This window comes from Trachymyrmex septentrionalis, unplaced genomic scaffold (assembly GCF_001594115.1).
Source record: "Trachymyrmex septentrionalis isolate Tsep2-gDNA-1 unplaced genomic scaffold, Tsep1.0 scaffold312, whole genome shotgun sequence".
In the NCBI taxonomy this organism is placed as follows: domain Eukaryota; kingdom Metazoa; phylum Arthropoda; class Insecta; order Hymenoptera; family Formicidae; genus Trachymyrmex; species Trachymyrmex septentrionalis.
In genome coordinates this window covers 106,990-124,486 of record NW_017305477.1, presented here as the reverse complement: position 1 = coordinate 124,486, position 17,497 = coordinate 106,990, and the positions used below count along the sequence as shown (strand labels likewise).

Genomic DNA, 17,497 nt, shown 5'->3' with positions numbered 1-17,497 from the left:
AAGCAACGGACATGTTCGGCAACGAATGTGACGGAAGAGTTCATTACATAGTCATATGTACGTGTATATATATATATATATATATGTACGTATATATTTTTTTTAATCTGAAGTAATCAACAACTTTTTAAATTAAAAAAGGAAAATATGTGTATAGAACATCGAGAGACGGGAATTTAGTCTAAATAAAATAAAATTGATTTTGTTAATACAATTATTAATGTATTATTTATAATATATAAATAATATATATATTATTATATAATTTTTATAATGAAAGATATAAAAAAAATGGTAATTTCAACATTTCACGCTAATATATATATTAATCGTTAATTGAATGAGAATAAATTGCATATTTTACCATTTTTCTTACTGAGTTTTCTTACTCAATATGAACGAGAAATAATTATGGTCGATGGTCAATTCTGAACGTTATCTCGATAAAAATAAAATCTTTTTTCCGCTTTTATCAAACTGTTAGTGTAATTTAAAAAACATACTTATCTTTAAATGAATGAATAATCGGATGTCAACATGATAAACGATGTCGGCGGACATCCACGTGCATTTTCGGATACATTGGCAGATATTTGTAGATTGGCGCAAATTGTCTACGAGTGTTCGCTTTCTGCCTAATAGTGAAACACAGTTCAGAAATAGCAACATCAGCAGAAGCCAAGCAAATATCTTTTAATAACTATCATTCTTTGCTGACCTTCGCTATAGTGCGAACGTTATATACCGTCATAATTATCTATCATAATTAGCAGACGAGCGATGCAATTAAAGCAGAAAGAAAACAAAAAGTGAGATAAATATGTGTCACTCCCTTGTAATCTTAAATGCACGCTTCTTATTTCTGTTTAAATAACTACTGAGATCTTTGATGTTGCGAGCCATTCATGAAGAATATTGGCTTGCGAGTTCTTAAATATCGTAATAATAATCCTTTTGTCGAGTTGAAACAAATTGTTTTTATAAAGAATTAAATAGTCACGTAATTTATTTAATCTAATTTAATTTAAATAAGAAGTTTCTTGCATTTTTATTAAATTACATAAAATTATTGATTGAACTTTTTAATCCTTGATTGCTATTTATTTTTAAAATTGCTTTTAATATAAAAAAATAAATAATTTTCTAAATTTAATTTAATTTAAATAAAAAGTTTCTCGCTTTTCTATTAAGTTAAGTAGAATTATCGATTAAGCTTTTTAATCTTTTTAATCGCTATTTCTCTTTCGTCCTCTTTTTTTTTCGCAAAGAAGATTTTTCAGAATTGCTTAACGATTTTTTTACGAATTAACGTCTCGGATAAATGTGCTATTAAATATTACAAAATATCATGCGGATATTACTGTTTATTATATAAGTTAAGTTATACGAACCGTCTGAAATGTGCTGAAGATTAATAAAAATCACATACTTCGCTCTATCAGCAAAACAGCTAACCAATTGATTATTTATCATTTCTGCAGCGAAAGCAGCATGTTTGTGTCCAAACGCAGACTTATACTGAAGACCTGCGGTACCACAACACCTCTACAGTGCTTGGAACCACTTCTGGAGCTTGTTGAGGAGTACACTGGCTTCGACGATGTCGAGGTAGGTTATCACAAGAACATTACGACAACGATCGACAGCATGGGCACATAAAAGATTTATGACACAATTTAACGTCACGATATTCTGAGGAGAATTTAAACAACAGGAATAAAAATTATTAAATAATTGCGAAAACAGATTTTATTTCTCTTCTTTTATAATAATTAACTAGATGTTTTTTGTTTTTTTTTTCGAAAATATTAGATCTAAACATTTCAAAAGAATAGAGACGCATAGTTACGTAAGCTAAGGCATTGTATTAGTGCTGGCATAAAATAATTATATCGTGTTCAGACAGGATTTTTAGAAGCAGCAGATTTGTAAGGTCTTCTTTAATAGAAGAAATATATTAATTAAAATGAACACAACGCTATATATTTTTATATTTTAGCAAAATTTTAGAAATTAATTTTAAAAAGATCTTATAAATTTGTACCTGAAAATTAATAAAAATAGATAATAGATAATATATATATTTATTTTTAATATAAATAAATAAATATATTATACATATTTTATGCATAAAAAATTGTACATATTATATTAAAAATTATTAAAAATTACATAAATTATATATATTATTTTGAGTCAAGGTTTCGCACGAAAGATTAATTTTTTTCATTATAATTAAAGTTTCCTCTAATATAAAAAAACCTCGCAAGTCTATCTTATATCGGACACATGCTTAATAGCAGGTTCGACGCGGACGACCGCGCGGTAAAGGATCCTTACCTCCGACACTGCATTCTTCGGTCTCAGGAGTGTTTAGCTATATAACTTGACCTAGTGCGCGCGGATAAGAAACGCGGCTCTATATGTGTCCCTCCGCCACGCGCGAAACGCGTTTCGCTGCCACCTCCTGGTTTATTGATCTCACCTATCTCGCCGCGACATACCTGCACACCTCTCCCTCGCTGCCCGAAATACGTTTCGCGCTTCGCAAATCTTTCCGACCGGGCGGTGTGTCAGGTGAAAAGATCCAGTCGCAATTTCCTTTCTTTCACCCAATCCTTCGTTGCTTTACAATCAGATCGGTTTTATCTATCGCTCGAGATATCGCATAAATTGAAATTTGAACGCGCGATTTACTTCAGTCCAATTCACCCCCACTTCCAGGTCGCGGCGAAGGGCGCGAGATTTGAACCACGAATTTAAGGATGTTTTGACTATGCAGTCTCTAAAACTTTTAGAATGAATTATCACTCTGAAATCTCACTCTTAAGAATTGAAAATCTAACACTTTTGCAAGATTGGTACGATTACTTTTTAGAGTGAGATGATGAGCCTCAAATCGGCCCACCTTCGATTTAAATGTATTTCCTCGCTATAATTTTTTTCTGCTTGTCTCGAAGATATCGAAGACTATCATGTTCTAGATGTTGATTGCTTAGTTATCGCCGAAAGAGAGATAAACTACGATAATTGAAGAAATGTTATTTCTCGAAATGATCGATATTATTTAGATTGTGATAACGATAATATTGTAGTACCAATAATTATAATAATAATGCTAGCAATAATGATAAAAAAGTTGTAGATAAGCAGAATCTATCTTCGAATTTGCGTATTTATATTAATATTTATTCATTGTTGCTAAAAGTATTAGTTTTCAATTATTTCTCATTATTATTTTCGTTATTATTTTCTTATTATCATTTTTCACTAATTGTCATTACTAATTATCATTAATTATCATTCACTAATGATCATTACTAATTATTTTCACTAATTATCATTATTTCCATTTTATTATCGCCGATGAAATATATATAAAATAGAATAGGTAAATATAATATGCATAGGTAAATATAATATGTATGATTCTTACATTAATTTATGTCACTTTCAGAACGTCTTTTACTCCCGCAAGAATTACAAGAAACCGGAGATCCAGATATCACCGCATCAGACGTTCGAGGAAGAAGTCGCTCTGCTGGATTCCCTCTTCTCTGGTAATTATTAGCTTCTCAAATTAATTTTCATTCTATTATACAGAAGGAAAGTAAGCTGGAAACAGGCGATTAGAGTGATTAGACCCTTCAAATTTAAGTCGGTTGTTCTTTACATTGTGTGATCTTGAGAATTCGGAAGTTTCATTGGCTCCATCACTATAGCTCTATTTCTTATTTCAGATGGCGAAGCTTACTGCATGGGCTCGCCCGAGACGGACTGCTGGTATCTCTACACCTTTATCCGTGATAAGTCGCTGCAGGACCCACCGGAGCCGGATCAAACCCTAGAAATACTTATGACGCATCTAGATCCGGACGTGATGTCGATCTTCACCAAAGATGTCTGCTCGTCCGCCGATGAGGCGACAGTCAAGTCGGGAATTGACAAGCTCATTCCCACTATGATCATAGATGATTTCCTGTTCGAGCCATGCGGATATTCTATGAACGGGATATCTAAGAACGTAAGTTGCAAGCATTGAAAATTATTTTAAACAATCATTTAGTCGTAAGATTGAAAAAGTTGAATAGTTCGTAAAGTAATATCAATTTAAATATATATTAATATAAAAATAGTTATAAGAAATAGAATATTTTAACTTATTTACACACACAAACATATATTATGTATATATACGAAAAGGTGGTACTCCCATTTATATCTTCTTTGTTAATCAATATTTTGATATTTAATATTTGAGAAGTTAATGATTCGTCAAAGTATTGTTCAATCGATTCTACTCAAAGTTATGAAATATTTGTTACTTAGGACATTTATAAAAATATAAGAACATAATAAGTTGCATAATAAGTTGAAGAAGAACAAAATAATGTGACCTCTATCAAAACAGATTTTTTAAAAATTGGTTTCCTTTAAAAAAGTACTTGGTCACAAAATTACGAAAAATTATATACAATAACAATAAAATATTGTAGAAAATATTGTATGCAAATATATATATATACATATTTCTTCAGTATTAAAAATTTATTAAACATATAACGTAAGCAATAGATTAACAGTAAAGCAACAAAGGACTTATTGAATAATTTCGATGTGAAAATATTGAAAAAACAGATTGTATAATATTATCACGTTTAGGAAGTTATGTTAGCAAAATGTCATGCTACTGTTTATCCTTCTATAAATCGAAAAATTGTAGGTACAACCAAATAAAATATTAAATAACAAATAACACATTTACATATAATTAAATGCTAAAATGTTGAAAACATTTCGAAATGCTCGAAAATAAAAATGCGTTACAATAAATTTCTATTATGTACTAGTGTTGCGTAACGGCTACTCTAATCAAGTGATTCATAAATAACTACTAGAATTGATCTAATAGCGGAGATATCACGAAAGTCATTATATTTACAAGGACCATTTAATACCACATTCTCCTCTAATATATAAATTCAAGTAAAGGATATTTTAGATATAATTAAGACTCTTCTGATCCCTACTTGTAACTAGAAGAATAATATTATATCTAATGTTGTAATCCGATATCGCTACGGAGCGGAGTAACGCGAAGAATCTTATTTTATCCATGATGCATTATCCGCGGTGCTATCTTCTGTATTTGTTTTCAGGGCAGCTACATGACAATCCACATCACGCCAGAGCCCGAGTTCTCGTACGTGTCGTTCGAATGCAATGTTTCGGAGACATCGTACGACGAAATAATCCGTCGCGTGCTGAACACCTTCAAGCCGGACAAGTTCGTCGTGACGATCTTCGCTAACAAGCAGTCCGCGGCGGCTAATTGTCCGCGCGAGTTCGAGAAGCGATCCGACTATCTGAATCGCTCCGGCGATTGGTTGCGCACCGATGTGCAATACTGTCGCTTCCCAAACTACGATTTGACTTGCGCCTTCTTCTCGCGTTTCCCGAGCTGAGGGTTCAAGGACGCTTCATTCGTCTCGCAACCTGGGACCAATGAAGCGCGCACTACTCCCGTTTCTCCCTGTTTTCCTCCCCGTGATCGCTATCGCGGCGGCGCGATGACGATCTCGACGAGCGGAAACAGAGAGCACTCCACCTCCCCGCAGTCACCCACTCTTCGGGGTTGTGACGTTTCCAGCAACACAACCTCGAAGAGAGCAATTGGCGCAGACTCCACGGCTCGCTCGGCGTCGTTCCCGCAACTGACGACGAAGATTCCACGATCAAAGGTATACCGTAAAACATCCCTTAAGAGTTCGTCTCTCAAGAACGAGGTCAACGTCGGTGGCGATGGTAATGGCACTACTGAAAGGAACGGCGTCGTGCGATATATGAGCATCGCCGCGGAAAAGAAGCAAAAAAGGAAGAGCCTCGCGGACAGAGACGTCGACGTGAGATGCGAGAACAAGTGGAATTCCGAGGACATCCACATAACATGCAATCCCCTGTCGACACCCTATCCGTACTCGACACCGGCGGCGACCACCACGACGACGACCACCACCGTCACCACCACCAGCAAGACGACGGCAACGATGGTAGAGAGTGATGAGGAGCCGAAAAGCCGCAGCTGCGGCAGCTTCCTACCGATACTCGCTCTGATCCCGCACTCGGTCATCAGCTTCCAATATCTCAGCCCGAAGATGAAGTTCTCGTGGTGGCGAAACAAGATCTCGTGAAGACACGCGTAGACGCCCATCGTCGTCGCTGTCGACGTTGTGCGTCGCGACGCCACCCCGACCTGTTTTATGGAGGAGACACACCTCTCTTACCTCGTAGCGAGCTCTCTTTCTCTCTTCGCTTATATACATATGTATTTCTCTCTCTCTTTCTCTCAATTTCTATGTATCTTACTTCCGGCCAGTCTTCATCAATTAGAGGAATCCCATTGTTATTTCGCAAATCCCGTATTGTCGAAAAGATGCATACCTCGTTAATATAAACGCATTTCATGCGTATTCGTGATAGTCCTTTAAATTTCCGTGCGTAGTCACGAGGTTTGGTTCCGCAAAATATTCTCGAACATTTGAACTTAATGCGAAGACGTGACTATTCAAGGTCCAAAGATTCATAACTTAACAGTCCGAGATTACAATAAGCGAAATTTAAGATCGAAGGAACCAAACTGACTTTCTACAGGAAACGCTGTAACTTTTATAATAACACTCTCCTTCTTTCAACTCGCCGAAGAAAAAAATGTACGGTGTTTATTACATGCACACGGCATTTTTGACACATCGTCGGATCCTCTAGTCGATTAAAGTTCCTTCTCATACGACGCGCTTTTGACTTGTATTTTTTTTTCTCGAAAATCCGCTCGGGGAAAAACGTCGTATTCAGTCCCCATAGTCTGCTCTAAGAGAGCAACCTAGCAAATATCCAAACATTCTGGAATCCAAATTCTGCGCCACTTCAGATTACTCGTGCTTGATGATACAAGTATTTTGCATCTGTTCCATATTGTTCCTTCTTTTTTTTCTGACTTCTCATCTCGAAAATATAGAAATATTCCAAGATCCTAGAGTACCTAAGTGAGACGCAAAAATTCTCTATAAGAATCTAATCCAAGAATCTAAAGACCGTAGAACCTAAGGATCCACAGTTCCTAGAATCTAACACCTAATTATCCAAAGACCCTAGAATCTAAGTACGCAAAGATCCTAGAACGTAAGAATTCAAAGATTCTTAAAATTTAAGGAGACACTTCAACGTTGTTAGAGCTTAAGGATCCAGGCTATTTCGCGGGAATGCGAGATCCCAGATAGAATCGAGCATTCTCGAAGATTCTAGAATGTAAGGATTCAAAAGAGAGATTATAAAATCTAAGTGTTAAAAATTAATCTACAACTGCTCTTTGCTTTTTATCTCTTGCCTCTTTGGCCTCCTGTTTCTTCGTTTTTGTTCCAAGATAAAAATTGATGAACTCCGAAAAAAATAAGAAGCACGATTATTGATTAAAAAGTCGAGAAGAGAGAACAAGATAAGAAATAAAAACCAAGAGAAACAAAAAGCAAGGAGCACATTATAGATTAGTTTTAACAATCTGATATAATATATCCCCCCCCCCCCCCCCCCGATTAAATGGAGTTTTCTTTGGCAAATTTCATTAATCATAGGCGAGCATCATTGCGGGCAATTATTATTGCCGAGATATACAGCCGAGAAAATATGCATAAAAAAAGAAGAACGCGTCAAGAAAATTTTACGTTACGATTAAAATATAATAGAGAGAAGAAATAGTTGGATGTCTCGATGACTGATCTCCGAATTCTCCGTCGAGAGAATTCGGAGACACGCTGGAAGATGATAAAAAGACATTAGTCTATTTTGTTACATTGTACGTATCATCATCAATGTCGCGTGAGAGTCACGCGAGTGAAGGGCGAGGATCGATCTCGTCATCGATTGTCCTCGTGGTCAGAAACGGTACATAGGAGCTGTCTGTTTAGTCGAGAGACCGTGCATCGCGATGCGAGATCTTAAGTACTTTCCATTTTTGACGCAAGCATTTCATCTTTCTTGGCATAAAGATGAAATGACATTCGTATCGACTTGTGGTATCAAATGGAAAGCATTCCTTAGTAATTATCAGGCGACGAACGATGGAATGATATCAACGCACGACTTTTTTTTATCTCTTTCTCTTTTCGTTTAACGTTAGTCAGCGAATATCCTCATTTTTTAAACGAAAGAGAAGAGACGAGCTGCGTAAAGGAAATTTGTTTTATTTTTAAGTCGACCCGATTGTTACAGATTAGATCAGCTACCGATGAACTCATTTCTCGCTATAGTTCTTTTAATCGATGATATGGTTCCTTATCTTATTTTCTTTTTCCTTTTTTTTTTACGAAATCGTACGACAGTGACACGTTACTGTTGCTACAACGAAGATTCTTCGTAGAGCAACAATTTCGTCTTCTGTATGTTTTCTCATTTGAATAAAATTATTTTCGTAAATACCCATCTTCCGTAGTATCCTTTATTTTTATTGAGTTTCCTTTTTTCCTGTTTCCTTAATTTACTTAAAAGCTCCTCATACGCACGCAGAGTCGCTCGAACAATCATGAAATTCCTTGTCTTATTTTTCTTACTTCTATTTTATTTGAAAGATCATATCGTTGAAATAATTAATCATTTCTCGAGTTACATCGCACACTCGCCAATTTACACACATGATCGAAGCGAGAATATTGCAAATAGTCAAGGTATTAATGTGATATCTTATTTAACTATTTTCTTAAAACGTTATACTTTGCAATCCTTTTTTACGAATTTGACTTTGTTATTTTCTATAATATATTTTATATTAATAACAGTTTTCTCGTCCCTTTTTGTCATTAATCATTCAACGTCATTAGATTCAACGACTTCTATTACATAAATGAATAATAAGATCAATCGATGTGCGATAATAAGATAACGCGGTTAACGAGAGAGTACAAATAATTAATCAATATAAAGAATTTTAATCGATAGCGATGTCGACAGGATAGAAAGAGAAAAAAAGGAATATGCTGTAACACATCGTGGAGTGTTACTTTCAGAAGCATTACTATTCGTTGCTAATAGATCACTGTTGCATGCTAAAGTAAATAAATTTTTGTGTAAAATATATCTATGAAATAAAGATTATATTTAGTCAATTAAAGTGTCACGCAATTTATTGCTCGCCCTTATTCCCTACGTAAATTGACATTGACTTTATCTCTTCAAAGTTCTTAACTTTCTCAGTTAACAGTTTAAATTTTTCTTTATATTCTAACATACATATAATTATTTAAAAAAGAATGATTTATATATATATATATATATGTGTGTGTGTGTGTGTGTGTGTGTGTGTGTGTGTGTATTTATCTTCCTTTCAACTTATACATGAAAAGAGAAATATATAAGCTATATTTAGCAGAGAAAGCAGCTTTGCAAGTGTAAGTAAAGTTTTTTAATACGTTTGATTTATATACATTTAGATCCAATGAGGAACTAAGAACAAAGCCAATCACAGTAAAGAATCTTACAACTGTTGTAAAGCTGCTTTATCTATTAAATGCAGCTATATATTTCTCACCTTGTTCTGTTTCATTTGATATCCCTAAATTTGTGCGACGAGAAAATTACGAGACATTTTTGAGAGGTTCGTTTTCATCACTTCATACAGGACATTAGAGAGCGATCCACTGTCGTTAGATCGTGGCATTCAATTCCGTGTGCTCGCGTTGATTGAAACGCACACGCATCCCATTGAACACGGCGTTAAATCTGGATCGAAAGCCCTGCTGAGCGCTGCGTTCCATTTCCGTGCACTCCTTCGCTATCGCAGACGTATTCCTCTCGTATTCGTTTCGGATTCTGTCCAAAGCTGCGATGCGAAGAGCAAGTTAAGCTTCCAGTATTCTACAACATCTTCTGAGAAGTTACATTAAGATGAAAAAGAAAGGTAGCATATATGAGCCAAGTTGCGGATTACTTATCTTGATGCAAAAAGAAATTATCATAAAATAAATACCTTCTCTCTTATCTTCATAGGAATCCCTAGAATATGAATCAAACAAACAAGCTTTTCTCCGCAGAAGTAAGTCTTTTTATTTTTTTCGTTTTTTTTTATTTAGTGAATTTTACGATATTCTGTCATATTTATTGCCTTTTTTTCCTTTCCTCTTAATTAACTAAATCACACCGAGTCTTCATAGCTATCAATCTCCGAAGCGGTAGTTGCGTCGTTACCTTTCTGCAGATCCATCTCGTCCATCTCCGTGTTGCTGATCTTCGAGAGCTCGTTCCGAAAACTCTTGGTAATTTTCTTGCGAATGTAATCCGCCTCGATCTCCTGCTTTGTTCTGGGCACGCGGAAGCGAATGCAACAGCACAACCCGACGACGATGCTTAGCAGAACGGAGAGAACGATGCCGGCAAGCTGCCAGATGCGAAAACCGGGTAATGCCTCGTTCTCCAGCCACTGCACCATTTCCATTTCCTCCATGTCCTTCGTAGAGACTTCATTTGGCGAGCTGGAAGACACGGACAAAAACGTCGACAGCGTCGTCTCCTCCATCACGCTATAATGACCGTTTAAATTTCCAAAGGTATTCTAAACAAGACTCTAGATATCTGATATGATCCTCTTGTTTGCAATGTCGGATCTTATCCAAGAAGATAGGATCTTCTGTAATAATCGATTTTAATTAATTAGTGACATAAACGTTGTTTCATCGGCCGTACGCACATCTAATCCTCGGCAAGATACTTCTGACTGCAGGAAAAATACATGGCTATACCGAAGAGTTGGGTGTGGTTGCTTAATTGGACGACCTGTTCCGACACTCCCTATTTTACGCCACTTACTGATTACAGATCAATACTACAGGTGTGGGAGTATACTTTGTAGATTGTTAATGTCGTTTTATTATCTCTCACAATAATCGGATGTATAGTCATTATGTAGACGATAAAAATATCGAAAAAGGGAACAATTGCGCTATTATTTAACAATATTTATCCGCTCGACAATCCGCTTATCGAGTCAAAATGCAATGTGAAATTGTTAATCTATCTTTCCTTCAATGATCTTTTTTATATCAGTTACTTCTGGCGATTTAGATGTTGCTCTAAAAATTTCGCGACAAAATATAAATCACAGACTTAATGGATTGAGAGTTTAAACATATTTTAACTTTTTTTTTAAGAATATTTCGTGATTTCATCTAAGAGATATCATCATAACGCTAATCTGTATTCGATGTATTCGTCCAAAATAGACATAGTTCAGAATGTCGTAACATATAATAAATTGTTTGAAGTAATAACTAGTGTAATATGTAACCGAATACGAATTTCTTGAAGCGGCACCGTATTTGAACCTTAAATCACTGTAAAAATCGGTAAAACGTTTCGCAATGAGCGATATTTTTCGCAGTAGCAGTAACTGTCAACTATTAGTACACAGATGCAACTCCGGCGTCTTCGAATATACCATTCTGGATAATCGAGACATAGTCGTGTGATCCGGCACAAATTTCCAATTCTCCTTTTCCATTTTCTTTCTTATTCGTTTAACGCGGCTTTTAACTACGTCTTTCCGAAATACTGGGCACTGTTCGAGAAAGGTTGAAACTCAAAGCACTTAGCTTGTCGATAGCGCACGAATCGAAGGATATCTTCGCAGAAAATCTCGTTCTTAAGACGTTCCAGACCACACTAGCCGCGCAATAATTCTTTGCCCTCTTTTCTTGAAAAGTGTTAATACTTTCGCTCCTACGGTACGTTCATTCTTTCCTGATGAATGTCCGTCCCCTGAAAAAAATTACAAGTAAATTAAATAAATTATACAATAAATTTGATAATAAAATATTATATTAAATTAAAACGTATAAGAATTTTGCAATTGATTTAAAAGATCTAAAAACAAAGCTAGTATGAGGAAATTGCAATAACGCAATGAAATATTTACAAAGATATATATTAAAGAAATCATTTCAATTATTTTATCTGATAATTTCTTGAATATTTTTCTTGAATATTTCTTGAATATTTTTATAAATAGCTTAATAATTAATATAAAAAAATATATATAATTAAATGACTAAATAAGTAATTGTATATATAATTATGATAAAAGATTTTAAATAATTATAAACAATAATTATATATATATAACTAAATTATTTATTATATATTTGGATTAATTAAGATTAACTTTTTATTTTTATCATAATTTATTCTGTAATATTTTGTGAGTAAAAACTTACGTGATAGTCTTCTTCTCAGTGTTTTTCGATTGGGATCGCGCTCTATTTAACACCTTGAGAAAATCTGTTGTCTTGGTACGCATTCTCGAGTGAATGTAAACTTTACTGCACTTGATATGATAGTGCAAATAATTCCTAAACATGTGTATCAGATCGATAGTGTTGTCGCGAGCCTCTCGATTGGTATGACGTGGAAACAATACTGTAAAAATATAAAATAAAGCAATTTGAGTTTGAAAGTATTAATATTACATAAATCTATCGTATGTTCAACTTGAAATATTTAGATAGTAGAAAATGTTACATAAATATACATCAATAATATTCATAATATTTCTCAGATAATCTTCAAGACATTTCCTTAAAATTTAAAGATTTGCTAATAAAGTTGCACACATATAAAATTTCTTATATATAATATAAAACAAATTTTTAATATAAAACAAATAATTCAAATCTCTGAAATTTTTTAACAAAGATTTTTTTTTTCATTTTTCTTGATACAAATAAATAAAAGATTTACTGTAACATCGTGTTGACGCGATTTATTGAGTGCAAACAGTATAAATATAAACTTTAAACTTTCTTTACCGAATGTGATGTAGCCAATGCAATCTCCGACCGCCGCCTCGGAATCTTGCAACTCCAACGGCGGCTCACGATGGTTGAACAAGACTTGCGGAGCAGTGTGGCTCGCGCGCCTGCCTTCTTTCAGTTCTTGAAGAAACAATTTACCAATAACCATATCGTCCTCGTCCTTGAATATTGTACTGAACACTACAGTGACCCTGTCGCTCTTAGCCTCCACGTACCTTGATGAGAATTAATCAGAGTTAATAATAATGAAATAAATAATTACAAAATTTACACAAAAATATTATTAGACATCAAAATTTGCTTAGATCGAATGAGGCTCTCTCTTCGGTTATTTGTCTTAATCTTATCAATTTTTCACTTATTCATTGTTAATAATAGAAATTAGAATTAAGTTGTGTCACATACATAGATGTGTCCCTACTGAAAAAAATCACACCACATAGCTGCATGATGAAATCATGTAATTAAAACATGTAAATCATGTAACGGATTGTTCCAAATCAGTATATGATTTTTTTAAATTACATAATTTGAAAAGTCACATGACATGTTCTTTTTTCTTCTATTTCTATTATTCAATTCTTTAAAATTTGACAACTATAACTAAAATCAAATAATGAGTAAATTATTTCTAATATCATATGATTTGATAAATTATGTCATTTTTAAAAATTACATACTGATTTGGAACAATTCGTTATATGATTTACATATTTTAATTATGATTTCATCATGTAACGTTGTGATATAATTTTTTAGTAGAGATTTCTTACATTGTTTCCTCATCTCGATATTGGATTACAGCTCTCTTCTGTACTGGCCTGCCTGGAGAATCGCAGTATTCTTCCTGGAAGTCAAAGTATTTCTCGAAGACACTGGCGAAGCAATGCCTCTTCAACAGCGCAACTTTTCTCACTAACGCCTCCCAATCCTCTGGTAATTTCTCTAGATCTATGAGAACTGATACGTTATAACCTGTAACAGCGGTAAACAATTTCAAGCAGTTATAATTACATTCGTCTAGAAGTTGGAAGACGATTAAAATCAGGAATCTAACCGCTTTCTGGTGCAATAAGATGAGCCCCATATTCTCGTTTGAGCAACTCGTCTGCGCCATGCTCTTGCAACTGTTTATAAAATTTGAGCAATATACTAATCTGCAAAAAAGGACGAATATTAGAAAATTAGTTATTTTAAAAACAAAAAATAAGTGTGTCCACTTACTCTAAGCTTCGACTTGTCTCCACTGAGATTTGAAATATGAAACAATACCCCATCAAAGTCTGCTATGACTACGTCCGTCGACTCCTGCTTATGTCTACAAAAAAAAAGTCGCAAAACTGTCATAAAACTGTCAATTTGACAAGACTTTATTACTACAGCAAATCTGAATGAGCCAAGGGAGTAAAAGCTGAAAAAGATATGAGAAAAATTCTAGAAACAAAATCTTCAAATAAAAAGATAAAATAACATGAAACAAAACACAAAGAAACATGATAGGAAAAAGAAACCTATTCTTAAATTATTTGAAAAGGCGCTTCACAAAGATAACACACAGATATAGATTACAAGTTAAAGAATATATATTATACTAAAAATAAAATTCTAGAGATAACATTTTAAAACAGAAAATAAAGCAAAGCAAAGTTTAAAGAAGTTTATAATAGAAGAGATAATGAGAAGACAAATAAAAAAAAAAGCCAAAAATCTTTTAACAAAACATTTCTCATCCCTCCTCCCAAGGGATATTTTAAAGACATTGTTCAAGAATGTAAGTATTCCGAATAATACTCCCTCTAATAAAGTGTCATGTGGATTAGAAAAATGAGGTTTCGTAAATATAGTAAATTCTAGATGGGAAGATTAAAGAAGCTGAAAGAAATACTTGGGGTAAAATCTTAAGAATGAGATCTCGAGGCGGAGAAATGAGGAAATAAGATGAACGCAACCAAGAACGAGAAGATGGAGAAAGAAAGGGAATTGAAAGGAAAGAAAGTCTAGATTCGACGAATCTTTTGGGATAGGAATTTCTCATAGAGAAACGGACGCGGCACCGCCCCGGCGCCACATCTTTCGGATTGAGGTTAGGATACGCGGTGATCGAGACAGGCACCGGGATTCCCGACAGGACGACATGCAAGACGCTTACCCCGACAGAGCATTCTTGATTTTATTCGTCAACGTTTCCTCGAGTATCCTGTTGTGTATCTCGAGCAGGATCATGATTACTACGCCTGGCAGGAAGAGTCGATACGTGATACGTGGCGATAACGATAACCCCCGGACAGATCCCGCAAAACCGCGACGGATTTGTCATCCGTGCGTATGTATGTAACGCCGTTGACTAATGCCCGCTGCCCGCCCAATCCCTCGCGTTCTGTCGGTATAACAGATAACAAATATACCGCTCGTTACTGTCGGTAAAGCAGATTTTGCATCCTCGAAACAGAGACCAACCCTTATAAATCGAATTAATACTTGTCAATTTAATATTGAAAGAGAATAGTTATTAATTACTTATTTTAAATATTAAAAGTTTACAGTGTTGGTTAGAGTTTAATAAAAAATTAATCATTATCTTCCAGAATTAACCCTTTCATACCTGATTTTATTGGAACCATGTTAAAACAATTTTTTTTAATTCAATTCAAAGCATTTTAATTGTAACAGTACTTTTAATATTCAAAATAAGTGATTAATAGGTTAATATTAAAATTAAATTTCTATAAGGATAGTTATTTTTTTTTATAAACCTCTGCAGCACAATGTTGCTCAAAAGTTGCAGTACCTGCACTGCTGCAACATTGCATGTTACAACAATATTGCAGAGATTTTGCAGCAATATTGCTGTAAATTCTGAACTGTGTAGAAAGTCTCTCCCATATATTGTTGCACGATTATCTAAGAAAAAGCTAGATGTTGTTTCTTGTTGTCGAATTAATTGGATGCTGATTAGATTTTTATAATTTCTTTATTGCATGGTACAAAATTTTCTATTTTTTGAGATTCTCAGAAGTACTTTTAGAGCAAAAATGCAACAAAACACAAGAGTTTATTTAGTAAAAAGTTGGAAATAAAAAAAAATTCTTTGTGCTACCCGAGTTTATTACAAAAAATTAAAATGTAAAAAAAATATATTGGATCAGTGCAAAAAAAGTTCGTGCCCGATTTGTAAATAAAAATCAGGCAGTTGTTATTGTAAAAAACCGCCTTTATTGATCAATGTATTCGCCACCATTTTCGACAATCGTTTTCCAATATTCAACTAATTTATGGAAACCATGTTTGAAAAAATTGTGTGGTTTTGCATCAAAGATCGCGGTAAAGTGATTTTTGACAGCCTCTACAGAATCGAAATTCTTGCCAATTAAATCGTTTTGTAATGACCGAAACAAATAAAAATCGGAGGGTGCGATGTCCGCAGAATATGGTGGATGCAATAAGATTTCCCATTTCAACTGTTTCAATTTGTCCAGAGTCATTTTCGAAGAATATGGTCTGACGTTGTCATGATGGAAGATGACGCCTCTACGAACCAAGATCGAGCGTTTTTCTTTCATTAATGCGTTCACTTTGATTAGTTGTTGGCAGTATTTCTTTGAATCAATCATTTGGCCAACAGGAAGCAGTTCAAAATATATAATACCTTCAACGCAATCCCATCAAACGCACAGCAAGATGTCCTTCTCCGGATGCAACTCGGCTTTAGTGATTGAATTTGCCGGTTTATTTGCTTCCTTCTAAGTACATTTGCGTTTGACGTTGGTATATAGGACCCATTTTTCGTCGCCAGCCACCAAACGATTCAAAAGAACCTCTTTTTCCAGACGTCTGAGCATAGAAATGGCTACAGAGATGCGGTCTAACTTGTTCCTTTCCGAAATTCGTGAAGCATTACATCGAAGATGCAATTTCTCCTGGTCCATCTTTAATGATTTTTTTCTCGACTTAAATTTAACCAAACTACCGACGAAATACTATTATCTCGTCGGTGACCAAACACTTCTAATGTTGAAATGACATTTATGACTGTTATCTTTCCAACGATATAATATGTATACATAAACAACAATAGAGCCATGCTACTTCACCAGTTCCATTTATAAGAATTGGGCACAAACTTTGCACTGATCTAATATACAGGGTGTTCCATAATGATCAATTAATATTTTAGGGAGTGAACGAGGATGAAATTTTGAACTAAAAGTTTCTTTGCCTCATTTCTTTTGCACTAAATTTTGGCTCAGACCATATTTATTTACCATCTATTTATTGATTTATTTATATGTTAATATACAAAATTAGAAACGCTCCTGCCTATTCCAGCTGCGTGCTATCTGAGTGATCAACTTTCATTGTTAATAACTCGATAAGTAATAGCCCTGAGCCACAATTGACAAAGTTCAAATTTTAGTTCAAAATTTCATTCTCGTTTACTAATGTTGACCCTTGAAATATTAACCCTTACAAGTATGGGTCACTAGTGACCAAGCGATTCCTGTTCGTGCAAACTTCTTTAAATCTTTCGGTAATTATAATTAGGTATACTACATTTTATTATTTTCCAAAATAAAGTTTCAATATTTATTCTAGAAAGTTGAAAGTATGTTGGTGAATTTTTAGAGATTCTTTTAATCATTCTGAAT

At 34.4% G+C, this 17,497-nt stretch overlaps 4 protein-coding genes across 4 annotated transcripts in view; 2 read left to right on the top strand and 2 right to left on the bottom strand.

Annotated features, from left to right (window-relative positions):
* The window catches only part of LOC108749778 (S-adenosylmethionine decarboxylase proenzyme), a 15,781-nt gene extending 10,220 nt beyond the window's left edge, over window positions 1-5,561 (top strand). Inside the window, exons 3-6 of the mRNA XM_018488736.1 lie at window positions 1,482-1,608; window positions 3,458-3,560; window positions 3,741-4,024; window positions 5,160-5,561. Coding sequence (XP_018344238.1) covers window positions 1,482-1,608; window positions 3,458-3,560; window positions 3,741-4,024; window positions 5,160-5,465 — 820 coding nt within the window. The 3' untranslated portion in view covers window positions 5,466-5,561. The remainder of the gene's footprint in view (window positions 1-1,481; window positions 1,609-3,457; window positions 3,561-3,740; window positions 4,025-5,159) is intronic.
* LOC108749780 lies at window positions 5,487-9,179 on the top strand. The gene has a single exon (XM_018488738.1). It carries the CDS (start codon window positions 5,571-5,573, stop codon window positions 6,189-6,191), a length of 621 nt encoding a protein of 206 aa, XP_018344240.1. The 5' UTR covers window positions 5,487-5,570; the 3' UTR covers window positions 6,192-9,179.
* Window positions 9,180-9,436: 257 nt separating this feature from the next.
* LOC108749781 (transmembrane inner ear expressed protein) lies at window positions 9,437-10,810 on the bottom strand. The gene is made up of 2 exons (XM_018488739.1): window positions 10,234-10,810; window positions 9,437-9,868 (listed from the first exon to the last, which is right to left on the bottom strand). Exons 1-2 carry the CDS (start codon window positions 10,559-10,561, stop codon window positions 9,693-9,695), a joined length of 504 nt encoding a protein of 167 aa, XP_018344241.1. The 5' UTR covers window positions 10,562-10,810; the 3' UTR covers window positions 9,437-9,692.
* Window positions 10,811-10,891: 81 nt separating this feature from the next.
* LOC108749779 (probable actin-related protein 2/3 complex subunit 2) lies at window positions 10,892-15,200 on the bottom strand. The gene is made up of 7 exons (XM_018488737.1): window positions 15,001-15,200; window positions 14,076-14,169; window positions 13,909-14,008; window positions 13,625-13,826; window positions 12,846-13,066; window positions 12,255-12,456; window positions 10,892-11,799 (listed from the first exon to the last, which is right to left on the bottom strand). The coding sequence occupies exons 1-7, from the start codon at window positions 15,072-15,074 to the stop codon at window positions 11,772-11,774; spliced, it is 921 nt and encodes a 306-aa protein (XP_018344239.1). The 5' UTR covers window positions 15,075-15,200; the 3' UTR covers window positions 10,892-11,771.
* Window positions 15,201-17,497: the final 2,297 nt, after the last annotated feature.

Coding starts and splice junctions, on each gene's coding strand:
- LOC108749780 (XM_018488738.1), top strand. CDS start 5,571: ATGACGATCTCGACGAGCGGAAACAGAGAGCACTCCACCTCCCCGCAG.
- LOC108749781 (XM_018488739.1), bottom strand. CDS start 10,561: ATGGAGGAGACGACGCTGTCGACGTTTTTGTCCGTGTCTTCCAGCTCG. Junction 9,869..10,233: donor CGAGATGGATCTGCAGAAAG/GTAACGACGCAA, acceptor TTCGCATCGCAG/CTTTGGACAGAATCCGAAAC.
- LOC108749779 (XM_018488737.1), bottom strand. CDS start 15,074: ATGATCCTGCTCGAGATACACAACAGGATACTCGAGGAAACGTTGACG. Junction 14,170..15,000: donor ATCAAGAATGCTCTGTCGGG/GTAAGCGTCTTG, acceptor TTTTTTTTGTAG/ACATAAGCAGGAGTCGACGG. Junction 11,800..12,254: donor ACTGAGAAGAAGACTATCAC/GTAAGTTTTTAC, acceptor AATTTTTTTCAG/GGGACGGACATTCATCAGGA.